The 27,580-nt window shown below is 43.2% G+C and overlaps 1 protein-coding gene across 1 annotated transcript; it reads left to right on the forward strand.

Annotated features, from left to right (window-relative positions):
• Nucleotides 1–18,171: 18,171 nt before the first annotated feature.
• Nucleotides 18,172–19,609, forward strand: LOC308143002 (homeobox protein OTX2-like; the record flags this gene model as incomplete). The annotated part of the gene is made up of 3 exons (XM_080513646.1): nt 18,172–18,268; nt 18,445–18,596; nt 18,938–19,609. 3 exons carry the CDS (start codon nt 18,172–18,174, stop codon nt 19,607–19,609), a joined length of 921 nt encoding a protein of 306 aa, XP_080369772.1.
• Between the last annotated feature and the right edge of the window lie 7,971 nt (nt 19,610–27,580).

Consider the following 27,580-nt stretch of genomic DNA (forward strand, 5'->3'; position numbering starts at 1 on the left):
CGCTTCTCGCCGCTTTCTCCTCGGTCTCCCCGCTGCCGCAAAGTGCTGTCGCAGCAAACGCCATTGCAACAGCAGTCAGAGACGTTTTACGACAGTGGAGGGACGCATGACAGCCGAGGCTCGCGCACGCGCACGCACACTACATATGCCTTGTTTTCTTGTTTTCCGTTGTCGAAAGCTTATAAATACATTTCATAGTAGTATTTGGTCCGAAAGTGTGTGGTTTTAGAGGTGAGGGTCTCCTCGAGGGGCCACATGGTCAGATGATGTTTTTTTAATTTTATTAATAAAGCTATTCTATTCTATTCTATTCTACGAATTAATTTCTTGTAAATGTAATTAACCATAAAAAAAAGATAGAAAAATGGGCTTCAGTGCAAAACCACAATTGTAACAAATATGACAGTTACAGACTGTATATAATTAATTACCTTCTGGCAGTGAATTGAGAACACTTTTGAGCACAATATCAAATTGGCTTTCAATTTTTACTTATTGTATTGATATCCTGGGTTGTTAATGGCTCCACTTTTTTTTCTTTTTTTTTTCTTTTTTACCAACAGACCAAGAGCAATGGGGAAAAAATTAAGAAACGTAAAGCAGAGATTTGATGGCCCATTTTTGGCTCACGTGTAGTTCATTTTTATTGCAAAATGAAAACACACAAAGCACGAAGGGGAAACAAAAATCAATAATCCTCTGATTTCGAAACGTCCCAGTCAAAAAGAGTCTCTCACAAAACTACACAACACAACATAGCAGATAATTCTATTTCATTAAAGAAGAGGTTATTACCCAGAAATAGCTATAACTCTCTCAATTCTTACCAGATTGACTTAAACATTTAAAAGTAGATTAATTTCTTAAGGGAAATTATCATTAAAGCCTACTAAATGTCCAGATGAAAGAGTCTTCCCAATATAGATTAAGCACTTTTCCTGATGACGTTAGATATTATCTTCTCTATGTCGATATTAGATCAAGGTCAAAAATCATAGCAGATCTGTAAATGCATTTCTTGCCGCGTTTACATGTGCTTTCCTGGGATTGATCGGCAGAGGGCGACAAACCCTCAGTAAATTCGGGAGAGGCAGCAATCCTGCAGCTCTTCCAGCAGGTGTCGCAAGCGGACCGTATGTTATTACAGAGGGGGAGCAGTGATCTGTTTGCTTTGGTTGGAGTTGGAAAAAGAGGAAAAGGACAGAAAGTAACCAAGTTACAAGCGAGTCAACTCACCACAGACTTCATGGGAGCAGCCGAGGCCCTGCAGGAAGGTACGGTGTTAGTGACATCTAATGGTATCGTATAAATATTTCAAGAGTAAACAGCAAAAATACACTCAAAATAAAAAAAAATTAAATGCCAGACCTGGGTAATGGCCCGGTGTGATGAGAGCCAACAAGAACTATGAATTTCATTAAAAAGTACCGTGTTTACTTCCCAAACTGAAACTCAAAGCTCGTCCCACGACAGTGGAGTCTACATGCCATTTAACTTGACTAAAGTTAAATGGCATGCCATTTAACTTCAGTCTGAGAGCAAGGTGTTCAGGTGGGCTTATATGTTACGAGAGATGTGATAGAAGCTGGCTGTTAAGAGCTTAAAGAGGAAAATAATTGCAATTTATTTAAAGTTTTGCATGACACTAAAGAAGAAAAAAACAATAAAGGAAAAATATTTTTTTTAGTTCCGGTCATTTTCTCTATAACCTTCAGCTTGTTGAATCAGCTGGAAAATGCATTTGGCGTGTGAACTTCATGCTTCAGATCCCTTCTGCATTTTGCTTTTCAAGACTGTACCTGCAAGTGACGACATTCACATTGATCAAATTCGATTCAGTTATTTGTTTTCCCCAAATAACCTTTGCCCTGTTTGCTGCACCAAACAATCTTATTCAGGTATTTGGCCTGTCCAAGTGATCGTAGAATTAAACCATACGTACTGCACCATCACAGCCAAATTAATCTTTCCCCAAAACCGACAGTCCTGAAATTAAACAAAAAAATTATATATATTATATATATATATATATGTTGTTTTTCCCCCACCATGGTGTCATGATAGGATTACCCCCATTGCACATCATTTTCATTTCACTACATCCAAATGTACACAGGTGACCGTGAAAGTCAGGCGAACACAGAAAAACCGGCTGTCATATTAATAAATAGATAGCTACACTGCAAAAATTTCTCCAGAAAAAAAATACTAAAACAAGAAAATTAATACTTAAAATAAGCTAAATTATTTGCCAACTGAACAAGAAATTTTTACTTGACAAGATTTTCAAAAATAAGAAAATAATTCTAGCCCCATGTGACCCAGCGTCTTGAAAATAGCATTTTTGGACTTAAAACAAGTATTATTTTCATGTGTTATTATTTTCAAAACTTAAAATAAGATTGGGCTTACTTCAGGTCCTTTGATTGCTGATCAGTCATCATAAAATGAGAAAAATGCTTGTTTTAAGTCAAACAGAACTTATAACCATTGTATATATATGACCATTCTAGCTAATAAGAAAATTAAGTAATAATCATCTTAAAACTAGAATAATTATCTTAGCGGACAATTTTGTTTTAAGCAAAAATGACTTATTCATCAAAAAACAAGTAATCTTTCACTTAATTTAAGAAATGATATCTTGCCAAGATTTTACTTTTTGCATTATGGATGGATAGATAGATAGATAGATAGATAGATAGATAGATAGATAGATAGATAGATAGATAGATAGATAGATAGATAGATAGATAGATAGATAGATAGATAGATAGATAGATAGATAGATAGATAGATAGATAGATAGATAGATAGATAGATAGATAGATAGATAGATAGATAGATAGATAGATAGATGAGGGGTGGGTGCCTCCATTAAGACGCTGACACGTTGCGTTGTCTTTCTTTCAGCGTCCCATTCTGCAGTCAATAATAAATCAAGGTCTTGCTAATAAAGGAGAAGAGTATTTTGTTTAGAAATATACATTACAGAGACAGAGCGATAGAGGAGGAGAGAGACGGGGCCTTTTCAAGTTAAGCCTTGGGGCTGAGAACTCTCTGAAGAGCTGGAATCAGACATGCACAATCAGTTCCCCTCTTCAAATCTCCTTTACAGGCCTATCTACTTGAACAGGCTTCTCTTAATTACTTTCTCTATCACTTAGCGAGCGGTGCCTGGGAGAGCAGCAGTGTCTTGCCAGAGACATTTGGCTGGTTTGAACCCATATTTATATAGGCCTATCTTCTTTCTCACAAGCCGGTCCCATACCTTCTCCCCCTCCGCCGACTACACCACCCCCCCCCCCCTTTCCCTCCCGCTTTCATTGTATGCTCCTCTTGTCTCTCCGTGGTTCTCCCCATCCCATCTCCAGCCCTTTCCAAATATCTCCGGGGTGTCGGTTGCATCATGTGACTGGTGTGCTTGCGATTACGGCGGGTTGGCAACACGTATTAATCTACGAGGAAGAACCCAAAATACCTTGGAGAAAAAAAAATTACAAAAATGACAGCGCGTTAAAAGGAGGTGTCGGGTCAGGGAAGGAGTTCAGGACATCTCAGGCTGAGACTGACACCCAGATTCTCTCCTCCTTTGAGTCACTGTGTCTTTCTGTCTATCTGAACCGGTCTCAGGGGCTGGAGGCCAAGCTTTGGACCCCCCCCCCCCCCTCCTACTCCTGCCTGTCACATTGGCTTGCTCCCCTCACTTTGCTCACTTCCCTATGTCCTCCTCCTCCTCTTTTTTTTTTTTTTTTTGTCTGGCGTCTGGTCCACTAGAGCTGTATTTAATTAGTTTCTGTTGGGTTAATTAGGGGCTAAAGTTAGGGGGTCGGACCCGAACAAAAGCGGGTCAGGCTGGACGGATGCAGGTGCTCCGGAGAGGTTGCCAGATACCACCGTTCAGATATAGATGGCCGTAAATTGTCTGGAGTATTTAAGGAGAGAGCGAGAGCCACCGGTAATTTTCACCACATATGGGACGGCTGGCTTCCTTTACGCACCCAGATTTCTTTTGGCATCACTGTTCCTCTCACGTGACGAATTTCAGCAGCCCTTTCCTTTTGCGTTCTCCACGAGGAACTGCCTCGCGTTCACTCGACTCACCGTTCGCTTTCATGTTCCCCCCCCCACCCCCCGTCTCACATTACACTGGCACACATCACACGGCAGATAATGTATGGTGCGTGCAAGTGATGTCTCTGCCAGTGCGTTTTTCCCCGCTGCCATACAAGGTGCCTGCGTTGTATGTTGTCATTCATATCGCTCCCAGCACTCAGTCCCTTGTTTTTCATCTGCGAGAGGCAGCTATACCCTTCCCCTTTGCTTTGGCTGTGCGTAATGAAAAAAAAAAAAAATGTGAGGGAGACATCAAATGACCGGTCCGAACAAGTGAAGTGTACATAAAATGGGCAACCAATGGCCTATGAAGCCAACATCAGTTGCTCAAATGAAGTGATCGTGTAAACGAAACAACTGAAGGCTGCAGCACTTTGAAGGTTAACTGTGTGTTTTATTGTTCCTGTGGCGTATTTCTGCAACTCGGAGGCGGCGCATAGTATAGACAGCGTAAACAAACAAGTTTGGTTATAGTGCAGAGGAAGTGCAAAAAAAAAAAATTAAATAAAAAAGAAGAAGAAGACAGAAAACAACCCTGTTGAGAAAGAGAGAGTGGGGGGGGGGGACCAGATGAAGTGATGAGGAGAGGAGAGGAGAGGAGAGGAGAGGAGAGGAGAGGAGAGGAGAGGAGAGGACAGGAGAGGAGAGACGTCTCTGGCAATGGCTGGAGCCCCTTGGTGTGTGAGGGTCCTGGGGCCCTTTAGACAGGCGCCAGCCCAGCAGGGAACCAGAGACAATCACGCAGCACCAGATTCAACGCGCTGAGATAGAAGGATGGTGGGAGATGAGGAGACGCAGAAGGGGTGGGATAGAGGGGAGGGGAGGGTGGGGGGGGGGACAAACAGGACAGCTGAGAACAAGGTGGAGGACACGGCAAGGGGAAGAGCAGAGAAGTTGAGGTGGAAACGGCGAGAGAGAAAGAGAGAGAGAGAGAGAGGGGGTGCCGAGTGAAGGAGTTGAAAAAGAGACAGGTGGAGAGGGAGAAAGCGACCGTGCACATCAAGGGGAGGTGAGAGGAGAAGGAGTGAAAGGGAAGAAAGCGCACGCTAAAGAGGAGATAGCATATATTCCCTCTGTAGCAGTCTTTATCAACAGCCCAGATCGTGGCGTATGAACAGTGATCCAAGTCAACCATCTGCTGAGGCTAGATAAGCCTGGGAGAGCTGGGTATTGAGCTGTCACTCAGGGAGGAGCGCAGAAAAAGAAAGAGAGGAGGGGAGAGAGAAACAGAAGAGAAATAAAGAGAGAACGGGAGTGGGCCTCGAGGAGGAGGAGGAGGAGAAGGAGGAGGCGGAGGAGGAGGAGGGGAGGGCTTCTGCACAAGGTGGGGAAATTGAAAGGCGAAGATTTGCACGGAGTGGAGAGCCTCCGTCTTGTTAGAGAAAGACTTAACGTCAAATAGATGTCCGGCCCCGTCCCGTCTGATCTCCAAATAATCCCCCAGTTAATAAGAGCAACAATGAAATTGGGCGAATTTGCTTGTTTTTATTTCCACTCGCCAAAAGTCGGTGCGCGCACGCACTGTCATCGCTTCTAATCTCACCGACGACGACGCGAGACACTTTGTCGTTCGTCTTTCCTGTCGCCGACGCCACACGCGTCCACGCAGAGTGTTCGTCTCGGCAAGTTCTGAGAACAAGCCGAGGCCGTTTTTTTTTTTTTTTCCCCCCTCCCAACAACTTTGTGATCACAGCCGAGCCGGGAGGTTGTCTCCCCGCTATCGGAGCCAATTCGACACCTCGCCTGATGGGGAAGATCCTCCGACTGGGCGAGTGCCTGATTAAGCCCGTGTGCAGGTGATTAAGTTAAATCCCACTTAAACATATCCCCCTAAACCACTTAGTGAATAACTATGAATGACAGTATTTTTGCAGCGTGCATATTTGAAAGGGGCGTCACACTAAGACGACTGGCGGACTCATATTCCGGGTGAATCCCGTCATCACTGGCTTGTTTTTATGTCTTTTGAAGGAGCGTGTTTGTTCCCGAATCGACGAGCATGGACTGGTGTGTTTATAGTATGATACTGTGCAAGTATAAGGGAGGAGGGGGGGGCGTGAATTATGGCCGGGAGGGGGGGTGGGGGGGGGTCAGGCCCGGCGGAGTTGGGGGGGGTTAGGAGGGGATTAGCTGAGGCCAGTTGGATCATTTTACAGCCGGAGGACCCCCCTTCACCCTCTGCAGTCTCCTGGACAATAAGGATTAAACTCCTCTTGTTCCTCAACTTCGAAAAAAACGGCAGGACGACAAAGACACTATTCCTCCTGGGTCCCCATGGCTGCGGCTGCGAGCTGAGTCGAGGAGGGGAGGATGGGGAGGGAGGGAGAGAGGGAGGCGGGGAGGGAGGGGAGGGGAGGAGGGGAGCAAGGAAGAAGCAGGGGGTCCATCATAAAATTAATCCCTTCACAGTTTCCTCTGGGTGCAAAGTGAGATATGAGGCAGACATGTCTAATGAAACGCTACAGTCATCTAAGGGCACAGTGATAAAAGCATGTATTAAACTAATGGGCCTCGTCATTAGTGGCTCCATTAAGCGGATCGAGATGGTGGCGCTCCGCTCTGGTGATCCGCGTGGAAGATAAATCATTTCCAAGAAAAGTTCACCTTCCGAGAGCCTCTGATGTCGGCGGCCTTAGAGGAGCATTGAGGCAACGTTGAAGTTCAGCCACCGATAATCTGAATCTATTTGCAGACTCCAGTGATGCATTCTGGCCCGAGGAAACACTTTTGGATGTAAAATCTCTGCGTGGTTGTTTGTGACATTTGTCCATTTTTTTTAATCGTACGACCCATGTGAGTTCACTGTTGCGTTGTTTAGTCGCAGGTCGTGGTTGCACCACATTAATGGTGCCATGTAAGCAGTAAGTAAGGTGATAAAAAAAAAAAAGTTTGAGAAGATGATTTTGCCCTGAAGCCATACATTGGAAACAACAATCAAAGGGGAATAAAAAAAGTTACTAAACTTCATCTAAATGTGTCTGAATAAAACTAACATCCATGTACAGCTCGTTATTAATATCAGACTGTGTAATCTCAGTTTAAACATAAAAAAAAAAAAAGTGAAAACTGCATTCTGCACTTGGGTCACGCACCTTAACAGATTTAAGCTTTTGTCTGTTAATAACAGGGGAGGATGTAAGAAAAAAACCAGAAGTGCATATTATTGCAATTGAGTAGTAATTATGAGTTCTTTCATGTCTGTACTTTACTCATGGTGAAGTATTATAACTTATTTAAAGTATGTAATGTGTTTATACTGCTCCTAAAAACTACACGTTGCCATTGAGTAAGCCAACATTTAATTTTCAAACCACCTGATCAGACTAAATATGCCACCGCATTTTAGTCAGCAGAGTAAATTGGGTGAATTTGTAAAAGAGTACTTTGTACTTTTCCTCAAATCTTTTTGTCAACCCAACTTTTACTGGTAATTGTTTCCTGATTTAAGCCCCAAAATTGAGTGTACATTATGTCTACCTCATGATTCACTTTACACATGTAAACTGTTCCTTGCCCTGCTAATTTAACTCACGGCCAGTCGGTAAATAGCTCTATTATATCCCACAATGTCTGTATGTGCTGTCAGGCAGATTTATATCATGACATGTCCAACTCGATGATGCTCTTCCCTTCACCGCCATCTGGCTGGAGCCCAGTGCGTCAAACTACTGGTTCAAAATGACATTAGAAAGACAGAAATCCATTGCGCGCTGTACTATTTGTGAACGAAATGTGTCGCATGCAAAGTAAATGGCAGGATAAAGCTCGTGTAAAAGCCCGATATTGAGCGGTGTGTGATCATAGCCTGAGGCGGCGGCGCTTAGGGAGCATTATGTGGCAAGGCGTGCGCCCGAGGACTCGGTGTAGGGCTCAGTATGGGGCGCAGTGCCGGGCGTACGGAGGGGAGACCTGTTTCAGTTTGCCCTCCGTGTTTGTGGGCTACAATTAACTGTAACAGTCATCGCCGATTCTGCTTTAGGGACTCGGTGACAAAAAAAAGTAATTCTGTGATGTTGTGATGCAGAGGATCAGAATTTACTGGTCAACATCCAAGTGAGAGGGACAATGAAAGAGGGAGACAAAAGAAACAGAAGTCCGTCGGTTTTAATCTGAGAATTAAAAAAAAAAAAAAAAAAAACTGGGGGAGTCATAGGAATGTAAAGAGAGGAGTGAGAAAGAGACCGAGGAGGAGGGCGAGCAGCACAACAGAGCCGGGTGGCGGGGGGAGCTGGAGGAAAGAAGAGAGGAGGGGCATTTCTTACAAAAATAGGGGGTTCTTTTACTTATAGCAGGGAAGAAAAAAAAAAAAAAGAGCAAAAGAAAAGCCTCTCTCGCCTCCTGGACGCAGTGTCAGACCCAATCAGTGTCTGGTCTGGCAGTGCTGCTCGTCTCCCAGGCACCGGCTCACAATGGAGGAGAGCCTCGGCCGCCACACCTCTCACTTCCAATCTGCCTCCTCCAGGACGGGCCCTGAAAGCCCAGGACCACGGGGAGGCACAACAATGCGCCTCAAAAATGTTCAAATTCTCATAAAAAAAAAAAAAACAACAAAAAACCCCAAGTCCCTGTGTGGTGAGAATTGGATTAGCAAGTAAAAGTAAGCTTTAGATGATTTTGTGTTGATTTAGACAGTTAATATCGGTATTTATTGTTTCAAAAAAAAAAAAAAGTGGGAATCAGCGTTGGCTTAGAATAGCGGCTGAGAGTAGGTAGGGGGTATTGTTCTTGAAGATTTTCCGCAGAAGAATGGGACTTAGTGTCAGGGTGCATATACATAAAGCCAAACACAAACATGGATAAACTGCGCCACGATTACAACGACCACAATCCCTGAGCTGCGGAGTCCTGCGCTAATAAACGTGAGCAACAAGGCCTGATCCTTAAAAACCTTGCCACTTCACAAAAAAAAAAAAAAAAAAAAATGTCTATCTTGAATAGACAACCCCCCCACCACCACCACCCTAAATCGTATTGTTGAGCAAATCCTGTATTAAAAGGAAAGGGTTACTCTGCATTTATACTCTTGAAGACTTTAGTTAAGCCAGTGCCGCTGCCACTTTGCGGCGCGGGCTTCATCGAGTAAATCCGTCTCTCAGCGGCGATTGGCTGGAGCCGAAGGGGCCATCTTTTTTCACACGCTTCATCACTCACAATCGCCAACACGAACACCACCGCCGCCGCCGCCGCCGCCGCCCCCGCCGCCGCCCCCCCCGGCTAGTGTTTACCCGTCACCAAACAATGGCTGGTTACTGGCAATTAAACAGCATTTTCTGAGGAATCCGTGGCACTGGTCTAATGGCATTACTGTTGGATGATTCAATCCCTGAATAGTCAACAGGATTTTTTTTTCTCCCCCCCCCCTCTCACCAGGAAAATACTGCTTCATCGAATTACCCGTATTACATAGATTTACCCAAAGCTTCTGATTCAGGGTTCACAGATTACCCGCTCCTCTAAAGATGGTGGGAGAAAGGAGTGATAGGCCGGGAGGGCCATGACTCCCGATGCCTGCAGCCAGCCAAACGCCAAAGCAGACTTATCCAACCAAGGGAGATTGTAAACTCACCTTAATGCTTTGTTTTTCTCCCCCCCCCCCCCCCCCCCCGAGTTGAACTTTACTGGATGCTTTGCGAGCCTCAGTCACACACACACACACACACACACACACATACACATGGAAATATAGGGAGCCAAACTGCACATTGTGCCCTTTGACCTTCCTCGGGTCGAGTCGAGCCGGGCGGCTCGGGGAACCGGGAAGATCGGCCAAGTCCATTATCTCACAATGAAGGGCTAATTACCGGGCCCGCAAGCCTCAAATCACACGGCAGCAGACTGCCTGTCTCTGTCCTCTGCTCACCCAACATCTTAATTGCTCTTTTATTCTCTCCCCGTTTCTACTCTGCCTCTCTCCCCGACTCTCTCCGTCTCTCGCCTCAGCCATTCCGCACATAAAAGCGAGATGCTAATTGCCTGCTATGGAAAATATTGGGCCTGTGATTAGCCAGGCAGAGGGTTTGGCTGGCCTGTCTGTGTGAGGGACTCTGTCGCGCCAGCGTGCCCGTTGTCGGAAAAAAAAAAAAATAGGAACGCGCAGCCGTCGGCGGAGAAAGAGGTTTTTTTTTTTTTTGCCTGTCATTTGCAATGCGGAGCGGGGTTGAAAGCACGAGGGCTGTTATTGTGCTCCAGTGGCAATTTGTCAGACTGCTATGTTGGCAAAATGTTGACAGGAAATCGGCTTGAACGAAATTACAGGAAAATTAGTTCAGTTACTTTCAGGCAGAGTTTAGCGGTTTTGTTACGGCACTGCCGGCACTGCGAAAGCAAATTATTTTTTCGCCCCTTCATGTTATAAATATCTGGACTCCTTTCAGTTAATAACAAATTCAGAATCCAAACGTAACTTGGGAGATGATTAATTGATAAACTTCTATTCTCGTATGAACTTCTTTTTCGTTTCTTTTTTAATATAGAACCCTGTTGGTGTTCCCTGCCCTGTGACCCTGACTTATTATTTTGATCTGGAGGTAATTCACTAATAATCCGCATAATCATGGAACAAGACAACAGGGGATTGTTAATAGACTCAATCTGGAGATCATATGGAAATAAGACCCAGAGGGGAAATGTGAAGATCCGCTGAAGAGCCTCTGCTTCCTCCACTGATCTCCTTTAAACCCGCTTCTTTTGTGAGAGCGAGCCGCTCCTTTATACGTCTCTTTCCTTTATTTTATTGCAGAACTGTGACGGCAAGAAAACAAAATTGTAACTTATAAACCAAACAAAAGCGCCGATCTTCACTCTTTCAACCCCCGTTCTCTATTTTCCTGGTAACCTTCGGCTCTCTTCCATGTCCGTCAGACGCCAGGCGATTATTTTAGCGACCGAAAGTCACCTGCCGTTTGACCTCGGGGGGGGGGGGGGGCTTTGTCTCGGCGCCCGACCGAAGCCCTTTTGAGGACCTTGACGGAGACTGAATCGCTCTTTCAGACGAGCTCTCATTGCGAATTCGCCTTTTTCCCCGGGCGCGTCGTGTCCAAGATGTTGGAAGAGATGGAGAGGAGAGGGTCTGGGGTTTTTTTTTTTCTTCTTCTGCTTCCCCACAGCGGCCTGCAGTGGAGTGGCCGGGCGGCGAGCTGATTGGTGGCGATGGGGCTGGCGGAGTTTCGGGGGGGGGGGGGCCGAGAGAGGGGTGCGGGTCGGCTGTTCAAAGGCTGGCTTTTTACATTGTTGGTCAGTTGGGGATTAAGGTCCTCTGTGCGGTAGAATAGCCCCTCTAATTAAAAAGGATAAGAAGGCAGGAAAAATAGCGAGAGGCACGGGAGGAAGCAAAGAGAGAGCGGGAGAGAGAGAGAGAGAGAGCAAATTTGCAGAGAAAAGAAAGAAAAGAAAAACTGTTTTCAGTGTCACTCCTGCAGCCGGGCCCATCAATTCAGACTGGATTAACTTTACACTCCTCCTCCTCCTCCTCCTCCTCCTTATTTCTCTCTGTCACTTTCTCCCCCGGTCTGTTTCTATCTCACAATTTCAGAACTTTTTCTCCCCACGTTCACTTTATTCTCTTGAATGTGTTCGTTCGCGGCATTAAGCTGGATAGATGGATTTGGGAAAAAAAAAAAAAGAAATGAAAGGAAAATACATATATTTTTAGGTTTTTTTGCAGAATTTGATGGGTTGCAACTCGGCTATAGAGTGAAACAAATGACGGTTTCAGTTGCGATTGTTATCTTACTTTATTTCGTGTGTGTGTGTGTGTGTGTGTGTGTGTGTGTGTGTGTGTGTGTGTGTGTGTGTGTGTGTGTGTGTGTGTTCCGTCAATCAGAATGTGAATAGAGGGGCTGTGTGTGTGTGCTGTGCCCCAGATGCCGGCTGACAGTAGGTGGGCTGTTTGCCGTAGGGATGCCAGGTTGTGTTTTTTTGTTTGGCCCTCCTCTGTCCGGCCTGCGTCCCGCCCCTCGCCCGCTGGGGGGTCCGCGCCCCCCCCCGGGGCCAGACCCTGCTGACCGGGGCCCAGGTATGAGGTCTCTCAGTTTGGCTAACACTATAGCCACAGGCCGTGGGAGGTTAACGAGGTACCAGCAGGCACAAGACACCCGACCCTCCCCTGGGCGAACCACAAGTGGTGGATGTATCTCAATGAAGGGCATGAATGTGATGTAATACAGGCTATAGGGCAATGGGCACCAAAGGGGGGGTTGAACCAAAAAAAAAAAGTGCTGCACTGCAGGTGTAATATGAAAAACAGAATGGATCCATGGCTATCAAAGACAAATCATCCATCATGGCGATTTCCTGGAAAAGGTCTTGGCTCACCAACTTTTATAATGTTTGTGGGAACATTTCTTTAGTTCATGTATTCATTACATAAAGCAAGTACAAAATCAATCCAACAACGGTATCTCATAATATCTCAGAAGGTCTTACCCTGTTAGAAAAGTGGCACGGTCACTGATTCTCCGTTTTCAGCCGGGACGTTGAAGACGCAACCTAAAATCGACATGCAAATTTCAAACTTTTTCTGCGACTGTACTGATTTGTGTTCGCGTCACATGCATTAACCTGAAAATACTGTGCGTCTCCCAGTGAAGGACGTCGATTACATCCTTTGAAACGGCTCACAGAAATAACAAGGTGGTTGTTTGATTCAATTTGAGGAAAAAAAATTAAGACACACTTGTCTGGGATGAACAATCCAATTAAATCAAGCTTAAATAAGCTCACATTTTTCTCAATTTCTCATATTTCCTGCAGCCGAATAAGGATTTCCTTTGACCTACTGTACACTATAGAGATCAGTAAACCGCTCACAGTTAGCAGTGTTTGCTGTTTTGCCAAGCAGCATCCTCAGGCGGTTATTAGTATCAGGAGCTGTAATAATAGAAGTAGTAGTATTAGTAGCAGTAGTATGTGTCAATCGTCAATCAGTTTTTTGGTAATATATTGGCAATTTACTGGCTATACATGCTAAACTGAAGGAAACTAAGAAACTTTTACATGTATATTTAATGGTATGGATGCTGTTTTTTTGTTTTTTGGGGAGGAAAATGAATGAAACTTTGTCAAGACAGGACAAAATCTGTGCAGCCAACTGTTCGTATGCTTCCTCTAAAGAAACCAGACATAAATCACTACTTCTACTGCATTCTTTGCGATGCAATCTCAAGCTTCATCCCTGTTGTTTTCCCCTGAAACACCTGCTGTCTGAAGCGCTCGCGGAACCTCTCCCATAACGCCGCAGTTCAATATTCGTAGACGCTCATTTCGGTTCCTTGTGATTATCAATACTCCACCAACAGCCTATCGATAAATCCATGAATATTCGGTGCAGATGGCAGAGGAAAACAAAAAAACAAAAAAAAATCACAGATTTCTGTCAGTGTGTGTGACATATGGCGATCGGTGTAGTGGTCCAAGTCATTGATTTGACCTTGATATGGACGGGGGGGGGGGGGGGGGGGGGGGGGGGGGTGTCGTGGTTGTGCAGTGAGCATCAAGAAATATGAACTCGTACAGTGATGCGACGTGGACGAAGGGGGACCCGGGAACCTGTGTGGACGTGGAGCAGTTTTTAGAGGATGTTTTTGGTTGGGTTATTTATTTATTTTTTTCTTTTTTAGTATTCGCGTGATGCCAGCCGGCGTTACGCGCGCCGTGAGAGCGCGTCTCAGTCCCACGATTCTTAGCCTCCGATTCGTCTCCCCATAACAGCAGGGGAAACCGTGACTTGGTCGATTCGCCGGGAGACAGGGGGAGGGCGTATTGCCACAGACATTAACAAGCAACTTCACCTTTTAACAACCGCGGCTCCGTTTAGCCGAAACGCTCCCCAGGGCTATTAGATATTTTCCCGATGAATTATATATCAAGAGCTGAAGATGAAAGGCCTCTGCGTGCGCCAAGAACATAGCTGTGGGACAACAAGGGGAGCAGATATTTAAGCCCCGTTAGGCTGTTTGTTTTAGTCTGATCGTTGAAGGAGGGGAATAGGAAAACTCCACTTACAGTAAATCTGCATATGAGGAGAGTGAGAAAAGCGCTACTATTAGAATTTGATCACGTTAATATATAGTTTAAAAATCTTATTCTCATATTATCTCATATTGTTGTATTTTTTCGTATATATTTTGATGCAATAAAATGATGTAACTCTTGAAAAAAAATGACATAAATGCTATGAATGATTGGAGTGCATGGGTCCTATTGATTTTCCCATCAGCCTCACAGTCTGTTCATCTGGCACATAGACTCCTAATTAGTTCTCTAACCTGCTGCTTGTTTGGGAGCATCAATCACCAACCTCTCATCCACTGCTGCCAAAGTTTGGTATATTCAAAAATAAAAACCAAAAATTAAAAAAAATTAAAAATCAGCTAATAAATATATATAAATTCCCACTGGTCTGGATTTGAATGAGAGCTGCAGATCGGCTGAAAGGGCAGGGCGGGATTAACTCCATTGATAATCCAAGCAGAGGTTTATGTAATCTTGAAATGCAAGTCCAATCATCTCAGATGAAAACACAGCATGGTCCAAATGAGAAAAAATTATTATATATATATATATATATATATATATATATATATATATATATATATATATATATATATATAAACATGTCCAAGTGGTGGGACTGTGGATGCATAAATGTCAAGCTACTGTTTTAAAGGCCTTCTTTAAATCTACAAAGATAAATCTACACATATAAAACAAGAACAGGTCTTCTAAAAGGTATTTTCACCAAATGCAACAATAACATGTGCTTGATCATTTTGTTCTGACTAAAACATGCAGCTGTGATTTATTTTTAATGATGTACTTTTTTCATACAGGAAATAACTGCTACTGTATTGTATTTCCTTGGTTCCACTTGAAAGCAATTGTCTTTTGTCTGAATGGTGTTGTATCAATAAAATCCCCCTGCCCACTGAACTGAAAGCTCTTTATAAAAAAAAGAAAGAAAAAAATAATAAAAAAATAAAACCCTTGGTTATTTCTGATTGGTTCTTCCTTGCGGTTCAGTTCTCCATATGAGATCTCAGAATCAGTGCGCACACACGTTCATTATTGTTGCAGGGAATTCCTTTTGTCATTTGTTATCAAACACACTTATTCACACACTGGCTTTATATAATCAGAGGTGCCCCAGATGTTGTTTAATTCCAGCTGCAGCCTGTGACACCTCTGCCCGTCGCTGTTCCTCTCGTTTCCATTGGCTGCAAACATTTCTCACCCTCTCTCGCTCACCCTCTCTCTCTTTATCACACACACACACACACACACACACACACACACACACACACACACACACACACACACACACACACACACACACACACACACACACACACACACACACACACACACACACCATAAATACCCGAGCATCTCTTACGATTCTCCAAACGCAGCGGGTTTTACCGGGAGGAGACTAATCAAGGCATTTTAAACCTCACGACTCCAGTAAGTGTCTTTTGCAACTTCCGCTTTCATATTTTTTTTGTCTCCTCTCAGATTGGAGATTGACTTTCTAAAAAGATGTGAGGGACTGTGCAGAGAGGAGGTTGGGGTTGGGGGGCTGGGGGTGGGGGTGTCTGCAGGGGGATCATTGGGGAGGCGTGTTTGGAACAGAACTTTTCTTTTCCTCTGTTGCCCCTGTGGGCGCGGAGCAAAAGGGGCATTCATCCGATTAATAGCGGGACAGTAGACCGATCCACAACTCCAGATAATACACTGACGACTGGAGTGACTTATGGGAAGAAACACACCGAAAGTCCCGATTCTTTAAAGCTTTTGTGGATTAAATCTTTATTTATTTATTTATTTTTGTTCATTGTGCGCGTCGACTTGCATCCAACCTGAAGTACAGAGCAATATCAACAGTGTAGGCACACAGCAATAATGCGTGTACATACATTTTCATTTGGGATTATGCAATATGCACTTTGATGCGAAATAAATAATAATTATAATTTGATGTATACACCATGGGCAGTAATAAAATGCTTATAACAAGAGAGGATTTAACGTATATAATCAAACTAATGGAGTAAACAGAAGCCATTGGGACACCACGCAAAATTTTAATGGGCCATTTAATATAATAATAATAATTAATAATAATAATTAATAATAATAATAATAATAATAATAATAATAAGAGCGTGAGCGTGTCCGTTTGGGAAAGTGAGTTGCAGGGTTGCTGGCGGTGAGGTTTTGGGGGAAATGGGTTCTGGTGGTGGAGGGTGGGTAGGAGGCGGTGTGTATATTTGTGTGTATGGGGGGGAGGGGGGGGGGTTGTCTGGCAGTCAGCTGGTCTGATAAATACAATGCCATGCTTTGTTTTATTTTCGTGACGCAGAAAATTGAGGAGGCCTGAATGCGGAGTCGTGGCTGGCGTCCTGTAATCAGGCCAGCGCGTGCCGTCCGGATTATCTCGTTAATTTCTTACAGAAAGAAAAAAAAAAAAAAAAAAAAAAAAAAAAAACTCGAGTAGCCAATAATAATTAATAGCTGGGCTGGGTATTTATTATTGAACGGATGTGGAGCAACCGGTAGCCGGGGGTGCAAGAAGTGACAGATTGAGTAGAGGAGTGGCCGTTATTGGCTGTATAAAGGCGTGCAGGGGTCCGGGGCCGCACACAGGAGCGCACCGGGGGCCTGGGAAACTCACTCTACAGGTAGGACACACTGGAAAATCAAGGACTGGCCTCACCGTAAAATTGTGCCTAATTACTTGATTTAAAATAAGAAAAACAATGTTAAAAAATATTGTTTTTGTTTGTTTTTTTTACTCTTTGTGGGTTATTAGTTTGACCAAAATTAAGCCAAATAAATTCCGAATTCGGACGTTTTAATATCGGAATTTATTATGATAATACAAATAAATTGAACTTGTACAGTGACCCAAATATTCAGACATAGCTAAAAACGATATACGTTTTGCAATTTTTTTCCCCTTCTTGTATATTGTCCTAAACGTTTCACTTTATTATTATTATTTTCATTTTAACAAATGAGGCATCATTTATTGATTGATTGTTTTCCTGTAAACTGTCTTCCAGTAGCCATGGGTCCCTCTCGTCGTTTGTTTTGATGAAGTGCTCCTCTCGAGTCAACACTTCTCACCTTCCCAAATCTAATTACCGGGAGCGATTCATTAGTGGAGTTGTGTGGTAATCACACCCAGAGACCCGATAAGACTGCGCAGTTATCGTCCCCCCCACTTTGGAAGGGAACGTCGAAACATTCGGCGAAACGTCCCTTCTTATTTTAATCATGTCACATTTGAATGTAACAAGGAATTAGGTTGAACCCAACAATAGGCGCGATATATAGAAATGACGGTGGTTGGGGTGTTTTTTTTTCAATGAGTGCTCAGTTTGCAGGATTGGCTTCTTTGTTTGCGCCCTAAAGTCTTTTGTTATCAGCATTACTTATCGGTCAACACTGGGCTTTGTTTCTGCAAATGCACCCCCCCCCCCCCCCCCCAACCCCCCCAAATCAGCTGTCTTATTTAGTTTCGCCCAACCTGTGGGTATATGCTAATTGAGAAGCCCGGTTGGGGCGCTGAGAGTGTGCGCATTTTAACGACAATGGTTTGTTTTCGGGCACTAGAAGAGGAGGAGCAGAGTGTTGTGTGGTGGGGGGGCTTATGTGGGGGGCGGAGTTATCGTAGTGTGTGTGTGTGTGTGTGTGTTTGGTGGCGTAAACGCCTGTCAACCACACAGAGCATCTTCAGTCCAGCAGGGACAGCTGGGGGTCTCCACTTGGCTTTAAGAGCTCGGCGAGTTCGAGGACGCCCACTTCTTTATACCCACCGCTGTGCGTAAAAGGTTGTGCGTTAAATAAAAAAAAACAAAAAAACGGACGGACCGGCAGACTTATTTACGCTCTTCAAAAAACAACAACAATAACAAAAAAGACCATTATCTTTTTTTCCCCCGTGTCTTATTTTAGGTTCTGGACGAACGGACGAGAGGATTATTTTTCTTCCCTATTTTTCTTCTTTTTTTTTTTTCCCTTTTCTTTTTGTTTTTCCATCAACCGATCGCAAGCATGATGTCCTATTTGAAACAACCACCGTACACGGTGAACGGACTGAGTTTGTCTGCCTCGGGAGTGGACCTGCTGCACCCGTCAGTTGGATACCAAGGTAACGTAGAACCGTTTCGATCTATCTTAAATCACCACTTAAAATCCGTCCTCCTGTAAATTGCACATTTATCCGTAAATAAATGCATTCGCCGGCTCAAAATTATTGCAGCCCAGTCGAGTGAGGACGTTGAATTTCGCTGTGGCCTTAACAAAGTGTGGCTCCGTTGTTATCAGGGGCCCCTCGGAAACAGAGGAGGGAGAGGACGACCTTCACCCGGGCCCAACTCGACGTGCTGGAGAATCTGTTCGGCAAGACTCGCTATCCTGACATCTTCATGAGGGAGGAGGTCGCCTTGAAGATCAACCTGCCTGAATCCAGAGTCCAAGTGAGTAACAAAAAAAAAACAAAAAAAACTAAGATAATGATCCTAAATCACATAGTTTTTAGAAGTGGATTAGGGAAGTGTGATGAGCAAAATATATAAATCCAGGCCTTATAATATGGATGGACGTTCGATATCATGTTTTTCGTTCTTTACTAAAAGTTGTGTAAAATAATGGTGAAAATGTACTAATTTTTTGGACAACAAATTCAGTTGGGGGTGAATTAAGTAAAACATATTGATTGGATCGCATTTCATTTTTATATAGGGAAAAAAATATTATGATCAAGTCATATTTACATTGAATTTATATGGTGTGTTTTCTTTTTCTTCTTCCCCTCCAGGTATGGTTCAAAAACAGACGGGCCAAACATCGCCAGCAGGCCCAGCAGACTCAGACCGGGGCGCAGAACAAGGCGGTGAGCAGGCCGGTGAAGAAGAAGGGTTCCCCGGTCCGAGAGGCCAGCTCGGAGAGCGGGGCCAGCGGCCAGTTCACCCCGCCCTCCACCACCACCTCGCTGCCGGCCGTGAGCAGCAGCAGCAGCAACGGCGGCGGCGGCAACGGCGGCGCCGCCGCGCCGGTGTCGATCTGGAGCCCAGCCTCCATCTCCCCGCTGTCGGACCCGCTGTCCACCTCCTCCTCCTCCTCCTCCTCCTGCATGCAGCGCTCCTACCCGATGACCTACACCCAGGCGACGGGCTACAACCAGGCCTACACGGGCTCCTCGTCCTACTTCACGGGGATGGACTGCGGCTCCTACCTCTCGCCCATGCACCACCAGCTGGCCGCGGCGGGCCCCGCCATGAGCCCCATGGGCGTCGGCGGTGGCGGCGGCGGCGGGGTGTCCAGCCACCTCAGCCCGGCTTCTGCGTACGGAGCGGCGGGGCTCGGCTTCGGCGGCGCGGCGGACTGCCTGGACTATAAGGACCAAACGGCCTCGTCGTGGAAGCTCAACTTCAACGCGGACTGTCTGGATTACAAAGACCAAGCAGCGTGGAAATTTCAAGTGTTGTGAGTTGACAATTTTGAGGGGGGGAAAAAACAAAAACATAACAAACAAAAACAAAACAAACTTGCAGAATAACAGGACGGCCAATCGACGCGTCACGCCCGCGGGCCCTGACTTCTACCTCGGGCCCGAGCAGAGCTGGACTAACTTATTGAGAAACACTGACTTCTCTCCAACTTTGATCACGGGCACGGAACAAACGTGTTGACCAAAAGAAGGGGGAAAGAAAAGGATCAAGAGAGCGAGAGATCCAGGCCTAACCCGGTTAAGTTTGAGGGATAGGTCAGGCTTTTTTCTTCTTTAAGCTCCTTAAGGACTCCCCTCTTCTCTCTCTCTCTCTCTCTTTTTTTTTTTTTTAATTTTGTTGGCACGCTGGAGTCCCTTTGATCAAAGCTGTGTGTGTGTGTGTGTGTGTGTGTGTGTGTGTGTGTGTGTGTGTGTGTGTGTGTGTGTGTGTGTGTGTGTGTGTGTGTGTGTGTGTGTGTGTGTGTGTGTCGCCCTGGCATGAATCTCGATGCACTATTTAATTTATGAGGAAAATATGTTGCAGATTAGTTATGAGACAATCAGTCTGTTTGCGTGTGAGGAGAAATGCTTCTTTAATGTGTTTCTGCACCCCCCTCCCCTTTCCTTTGTCATAGTTTTTTTTTTTTCAAAGTTGTAATTATTTTTTGTAAGTTGTATGCAATTTTTTTCCCTCCCCTTTTTTCTCGATTCTTATTTTTTTTTCTGCCACAAGCCAGCTGTGAATTTGATTTTTATTTCCATGTCTCCAGTGTTAAATGCTAAATTATTATGAGGACAGACTAGCTGAGAGAGACTAGGGAGTGCAGGGTTGTATCAAGCCAGCAGTAAAAAAAAAAAAAAAAAGCAGGGTTATATTTGTAAAGTGGTGTGTGGGGGGAGTCACAAACACTAAATATAACAATAAAGGCAATTTGACCTGACCCAACTTGGCTGCATGTGTAAATCCATCCAATTCTGTCTGGTTGTTTCAGAGCACAACATGTCAACAAGATTCAAAGGGAAGGGTGTTTTGGGGCTGTTATAAATTTTGCTGATATACATTAAACATGTTCAGTGTCATTTTTTTGTTCTCTCGCTGCTGCCACTTTCACAACTCGACAACTATTTCCACCTGCCTGGACAGGAATGGGGAATTACGAGAGAGCTATGTTAATCCCGTCTCATAAAGCGGATAATCCAACATTTTTATTGACAGCTTTGGGTCCCGTAACCCCCGACGCTGGCCAGTTCACACAAATGTGCAAACTCTGCTGGAAGAGTCCGACGGTAAACAGGAGTTTAGCAACAAGACAACACAGAAGGTTAAACAAACACGACTTTTAAAGGGCTAAAAACCCGTGTAAACAAACAAACAAACAGAAAAAATAGACCGTTCTTTAGTAAAAATATGGTTAAAATTGGATTAACAGAAAGATTAAAGTCAGAAAAACTTAAATTTGCTGATTTATTTTTTTATTTTTCAAAGTTATTCTTTGCTCCGGAACATAGAGCAACATTACAATGATTTGATCAGATTGAGAGATTGGGATTAGCCCTGCTGAACATAAGGGGGCCTGAATCCTGGGGGGGCCTCCTCGAGAGAGTCCTGGGACTTGTGCATGGATTAAAGCATTTGCTCTAATTAGGATGTGACAAGAGACGTCAAAGACGGTCTTTACAAGTCTCGCTTTGACTTTCCGCCGCAGTTTAAGGGCTTTTTTGTGTTTCCTATTGGACCTGAGAAATCTGGAGATGAAAAAAAGGGACTGCGTTATTGCCCGAGAACTACAAATGATCTTGGCTCTTTGGATTAAAGTCAACCTTTAATTTGAAGTTGAAAGAAAGAAAGACAGAAACCTAATTAACATTTCACATAAATATTCATCTTTAATATATTGAGGAAAAAATATATCCAACCCTGTGCTTCTTAACAATTCACAACTTCAACAGGTTTTATCATAAATGTCGGTAAAGAGCAGAAAGTTAGGTTTAGGGGGGGTTGGGGGGGGGCACAGTATCCATTCGGTTTTAATTACGCACAAACGCCACTAAAGAGGACATATGGGCCAGGCAGACGCGCTTCAATAATCCTCTCGTCGCATTTAAGGATGTTAAACAAAAAGAAAAAGAGGAGAGAGAGAGAGAGAGAGAGCACGATTTGTTGCCCAAGGCAGGGCTTACCTGGCCACCCCCCCATCTATCTATCTATCTATCTATCTATCTATCTATCTATCATCCATCCATCCATCCATCCATCCATCCATCCATCCACCCATGAATAATCCAGATTACTTTACTCATGCTTCCTACACAATATAATCTTTTTTTTTAATTCACGTAAACTTTATTCTTATCAATAGAGAACATTTGTGTGTGTTTACGTTTGTGAAACAAATTGCGGCGTTTTCCTTTTTAAACATTAGACTTCGATGACTTGTGTTTTGAGCCTTGATATTTTTATAAACAGTGAATCCAATGACTGCCACTGCTAATTAAATAAAACACCTCTACTTTGAGTAGTTTTAGAGGACTTCTCTACTTAATCGCATTTTTACTTATAACTGATAACAGCATGAGCAGTTTTACATTTGATCGCAAATTTCCAGTATTTTTCTTTTAAATTTTCATCAATTCACGTCATCCGCTTATCATCAATCATCCATCATCCACCCACACAGATCTATTCATGCTTTACAAACCTATTCATGAAACCGTACTTTTTAAAAGCTCAGATTTATTGCATTAGTGAATTCTGCAGAATAATAATAATAATTAAAAAAAAGGATTCTGAAAGTTCATCAAAAATAAATACTCCAAGATGATTTAAAACAAACAAACAAACAAAAGGAAAAAAGTCAACGCTCATTTTCACTGATGGTCATGTGACTGCATGTGCCATTTTCAAAGGATGAAGAGATACTAGTGAAAGTATTGGGGCGACACCCCCCCAAACCGCCACTTTGAGAAAGTGACCCAGCATTTCTCAGCAGCAGCTGTAAAACCCATGCAGCCTGCCCAAGATAAACTGAACAGACTTTCTCTTATGAAGACAACAACATTCAAGATAAACAATTGGGTGAGAATATAACTGAAGACCATTGTTATGCATAACTATGTGTCCTACATTCCCAGGGAGGCAAGTTTGTCTATCACATATCCACACACAGCAAACGCATACATAATTCATCTGCAGCGAACAGCAGTTGTGGAATCTCATTTAAATGAATGAAAACAATAGTGTTCCTGTGCTCTCGTCAGACTTGACAGTTGAGGAATATGGTAAATGGTTAAAAGTGGCGTTAACACTTCACGACCCCTTTCCGTCCCCGTTAAGCCACGCGGCGTGCGGAATGATTTCATCTCGTGGATTATGCAATTTGGTGAGATTAGAGCTAAATTCTATGGGACGCGCACACTAAACGTCGACATGTTGATGTTTTAATGGGACTAAAAATATCCCGTTAATTGCTCCCGCGACACTGAACTCGAATTTGACTTTACGCCCGCGACGTCGCTGAGCTCATTTTGAATTTGCTTTCACTTTGCAACCGCCCCCTTATTCTGGTGTTAATGGCGGCGGCGCCTGTTGAGCTGTTGAACCTGTTAGTGCTGCTGTTATTTTTTGTTAGAAAAGCTCAGCAGTGGCGCATCGACTCGGTAAATACACCAAGAGGACAATGGGGGACTTTATCAGGAGAACTGTTTGAGAGTGTCTTTGTCGCTATAGTTACTGGAGTGCGATTAAAGGATGATAAATCTCAGCTTCTGTTGCTGTTACACTTCATTAAAGTGGCTGATAAAAGTAAACTGAATTTACATGTTTGGCTTTGTTGTTCAGTCAAGCGCTCGAGTTATCCTAATGTTTTCCTTTCCTCTCATGAAAGCTCAATGGAATTAAAAGGCGTAATTGCTAAATTGCTTGTTTATTTTTTTTTTTTATTATAATGAATAGTATAATGATGATCAAATTCACATAACCGCTCACTGTTCAGAGGCTATTGATGCTTCAGCTATAGACCATTGTTTTGCGATTTGAGCAAAACTTCTATGTTATGCTTGTGAAGTACGTTTTTTCAGATTACAGCAGGTTTTGCTGTATGGCAACTCTGTCCAGTATAGCAGAGGCCTTGAGGGTGGCATACCACAAGGCAGCTACCTGGGACCTCTACTTTTTCAGTATTATCCACAAATGATCTATACCTTGGACTACAGAGCTTCCCCAATTAGTACTCTATGCAGACGATTCTATCCTGTGTGATACTGCTTCATCATATATGATGTTGTCATCAAAAAATTGTGTATGATTGGATTGAGTGTCACAAACTTGGCCGGGCAAAGTACAATGTGTTTGATTCAAGGTTGTATAGTCATTTTAAATTTGATATACAGTCGTGCAGTTCCACCATTCGACATGCCAACTGTGCAAAATTTCTCGGAGTGATATAATAGATTACAACATGTCTTGATCCTGAACACATTGTTTTAAAAAATGAGCAGTGCAGATGGTATTTGCTGAGACTCATGTCATCTTGATTATCATGCCACGATTTGGTCAAATGCCAAGGTGACATTTAGTCCTGGACCTGGAAAATCTGAGTCCCCATCTTTACTGCAAATTTGAATTTAAATTCCATTATGTCTGTTTGGTTTGTTCTCATCTAAACTCAGTTTCATTATCATTTATTATACACACGTCTGTTTCTGTATGTTGACTACACAAAATCTCCAATAATAACTTTGTTCTTCTCTAATCCAAATTGATTTCTTTAAATAAATAAAGGGGAGAGAAACAGCCGCCACTTTCAATTGTGACTTTTCCAAATTCTTTTTAACCAGCCAGCCTATTTATTGACGCCCTTGGGGGTCAATGCATTAAATCCCATTTTGAAGTACATGTAACCAGGAGGAGAGGGCGGCTCTCGTGGAGCACATGGGGAGGCGATGACGATTAAGGGCTTTGACTGAGGGTCCCAGAGGCAGCGAGGTTCAAATCCCGGCCCCCCGGGTGACGAAGCCACTAACCCTCCTCGAGCTTGTCACTGGAGAGACGAATCTAAACATTAAAGCTAAACAAGCACAGGTGACCAATTCTTCCTCTATAGTCCCAGAGAGAAATTGGATTTGCTCATCACGTGTATTTTAATTGTTAAAAAAAAAACTAAACTTCAATCACAATAAGACTTAGTGTGAAAGTGAGAGTCAGGATTATAACTAGAAGGTCACGAGTTCGAATCCCAATGACGACACATCGTTTGGCCTTTACATCCCAGACTGGGAACGTCAGAAGGGAAATAAATACACTCAGGTGTGGGAATGTAGAGAGGAAATTAAAAGAGGAAATTAACGTTTACGAGTTAACGTTTTGAAAGTAAAGGTGCTTGTTTTTCTCATTTTATTGACAAGCACCTTTCTCTGTTCCTTATTTTTCAGGGATCATGTGCAGAAAAACAATAATCTTAGAGAAAGGATGATTTGTATTAGATTTAGACGTAGCGAGTTGCCAATATTATAAAACATATTACAAATATAACCTACAGTAAAAAAAAATGTGTCACATTAGCAATAACCATTCAAATGTATGGCCAGGTTTCATAAAATTCACACAGAATACAAAATAATCTTACGCAATACATTATAAAAACAACGCCAAGAGCTGGGACACAACATTACAATACAAATTATAAATATAAGCAACAGTAAAATTAGTAACAATATTATGAGCATTTGCAATAACCATTACAACCAATCACCTGGATTCCTAAAATGTATACAGAATACTAAAATACATTGTACAATAATGCAATGGACAATTTAAATAGACTAATTCTGACACAGCTGGTTTCATAATATGGAAACTCTGCAACAACCTTTTGGTTCAAACTGAATTAATCTGTTGATTGTCGTGAGCATGTTTGGCGTAACAGATGGTTTTCAGCTGCATTTATCAGGTCCCCCCCCCCCCCCGGAGATCACTGGGGTGTTTTATTGCCTCGTCGGTTTGGCTTTATTCCAGGTTAGGATGAAAATCGCTGTACAAATCGCTCTCTAACTGGACCTGCCGAGTGGTGCTCCAGCAACAATAATGGCTGATTTTGGCTTCTGTTTGGGCTATTTTTGTTCCATGGCCAACCCCATGTGGGAACAGTTAATAAAAAAAAACCCAAAAAACAACAAAACATGACATTTAACTGTTGTTATCTCTTTTCCAAACTCATTTTTTAACAAAAAAAAAAATAAATCATTTAAAATACTGATTGATTTCTAAGTCGTTTTATTTTCCCGACGACACAATCTAAGAAAATCCCGTTACAGGCGCCCTGTGAAATCATAGAAACTTATCAGATTTGTCTCATAATCTCTGTGCAACTAATCTCATCCAATGATAACTTAATTTATGTAGAATTAACTGATTTCCAAGACATGAGCTGGTTCCGAATGTGTGTAAACCTCTTACGAAACAAAAAGCAAAATATCAAACCGAAGGGTTTTTTTTTTTTTTTTTTTGTTAATGGTGCTGGGATTTGAGTCTCCATCATGTGATTTGTTGTGACACACAAGACACGATACACATAATGCTGAAATGTTGACGTTAGACGAGTCGCCGCCGCGCTAAAAACACACTTAAACGTCACATACGCAACATGCATGCGAAGCAGAAAGCTGATTACAGGTTTACAGAACATCCAGCATATGTAAAAGAATGAGTTTCCATTAGAGAATTAATGCTTTACATAAAGTTAATGCCTAGTTAATGTTTCTGTCTCTCCACTTTACAAGGCATCCATTTAGCCCCCAGACCATACCAGCCTGGATTATGTGGACATTCAGCCAACAAAGCACTCCTGCCCTTATGAGAACACACCATTAGCATGGGACGGGGGAAAAAAATACTTAAATCTCCTTATACAAGCAATGGGGAGATGTTTTAATAACAGATTACATGCATTTAATGGCCAAATTTACATCCATAAGCTCGAGCTCAAAGCGTAAACAGATGATTGAGGAAATCTCTGTCAAGGAAGTTTCAGCGTCGGGCACGAGAGCGTCGATGAGGAGGAGGCGCTGTGAGTGAAATAACGCTCGATGGAAATTGAGTTTCTTTCAGGATTTCACTTGTAAAATGAAGTATAATGTTTTTTTGTTGGGTTTTTTCTCTACCACAGCACAGATACAATTGCTGGGCCTTTATTTTAAGAGACTCTAAGAGAATCTGAGAGAGTGGAGGAAGATACCTGGGGGGGGGGGGGGGGGTTAGTCACTTGGCCTTTTGTATTCAAATCATCTGGATTCACAAAACATCAGAAAACAATGTGGGTCACCAGGGTCGCCATTGTTACGCAAGACTTTAGTAGTTTTATTTTGAAATCATGATAATGACAAGGTCAAGTATGACTCTTAAGAACTGATTTTAATCAAACTAAAAAAAAAGGCTTTGTATAACATTATAGGGGGGCAGTGATGGACTAAAGGTCAGGGCAGCGAGCTTTGCACTGGAAAAAAATGGGATTTGAGCACCAAATCTGTTGAAGTCCACTAAAAGTCTCGCCCTGCAGCGACAACACTTGTCAAATAGTTCCTTCTATCCACTGATGTGACTTGTGAAGGGAGCAAGCAGCTGAAAGGTGATTGTCATCATCCGACCAACATGCGATAAGTGATCCGTCTGCAGATCCAATCAGCTGTTCCCCATAATATTTCATAACATTAACAGGCTGTCATCAGCTCACACTTGACTTTTATGAGCGGTTGGACGTCAGAAACCCTGGTAAACAATCCCAATAATAAATCATACAGGTGTGAGATGTGGTTTTAACCATCTCCGTGCCAAACACCCTACTATCCATGCCATAAAGTGTTTTTTTACACAGCGGCTCTCGTCCGTTTTTATTTAATCCACCCACACACTTCATTAATCTGTTTATATATAAAGTGCTTCAGAATGACCACAGGGGGGCCAAATTGCACAAAATA

The sequence above is a fragment of the Blennius ocellaris genome (genome assembly GCF_963422515.1).
Source record: "Blennius ocellaris genome assembly, chromosome: 18".
Lineage (NCBI taxonomy): Eukaryota > Metazoa > Chordata > Actinopteri > Blenniiformes > Blenniidae > Blennius > Blennius ocellaris.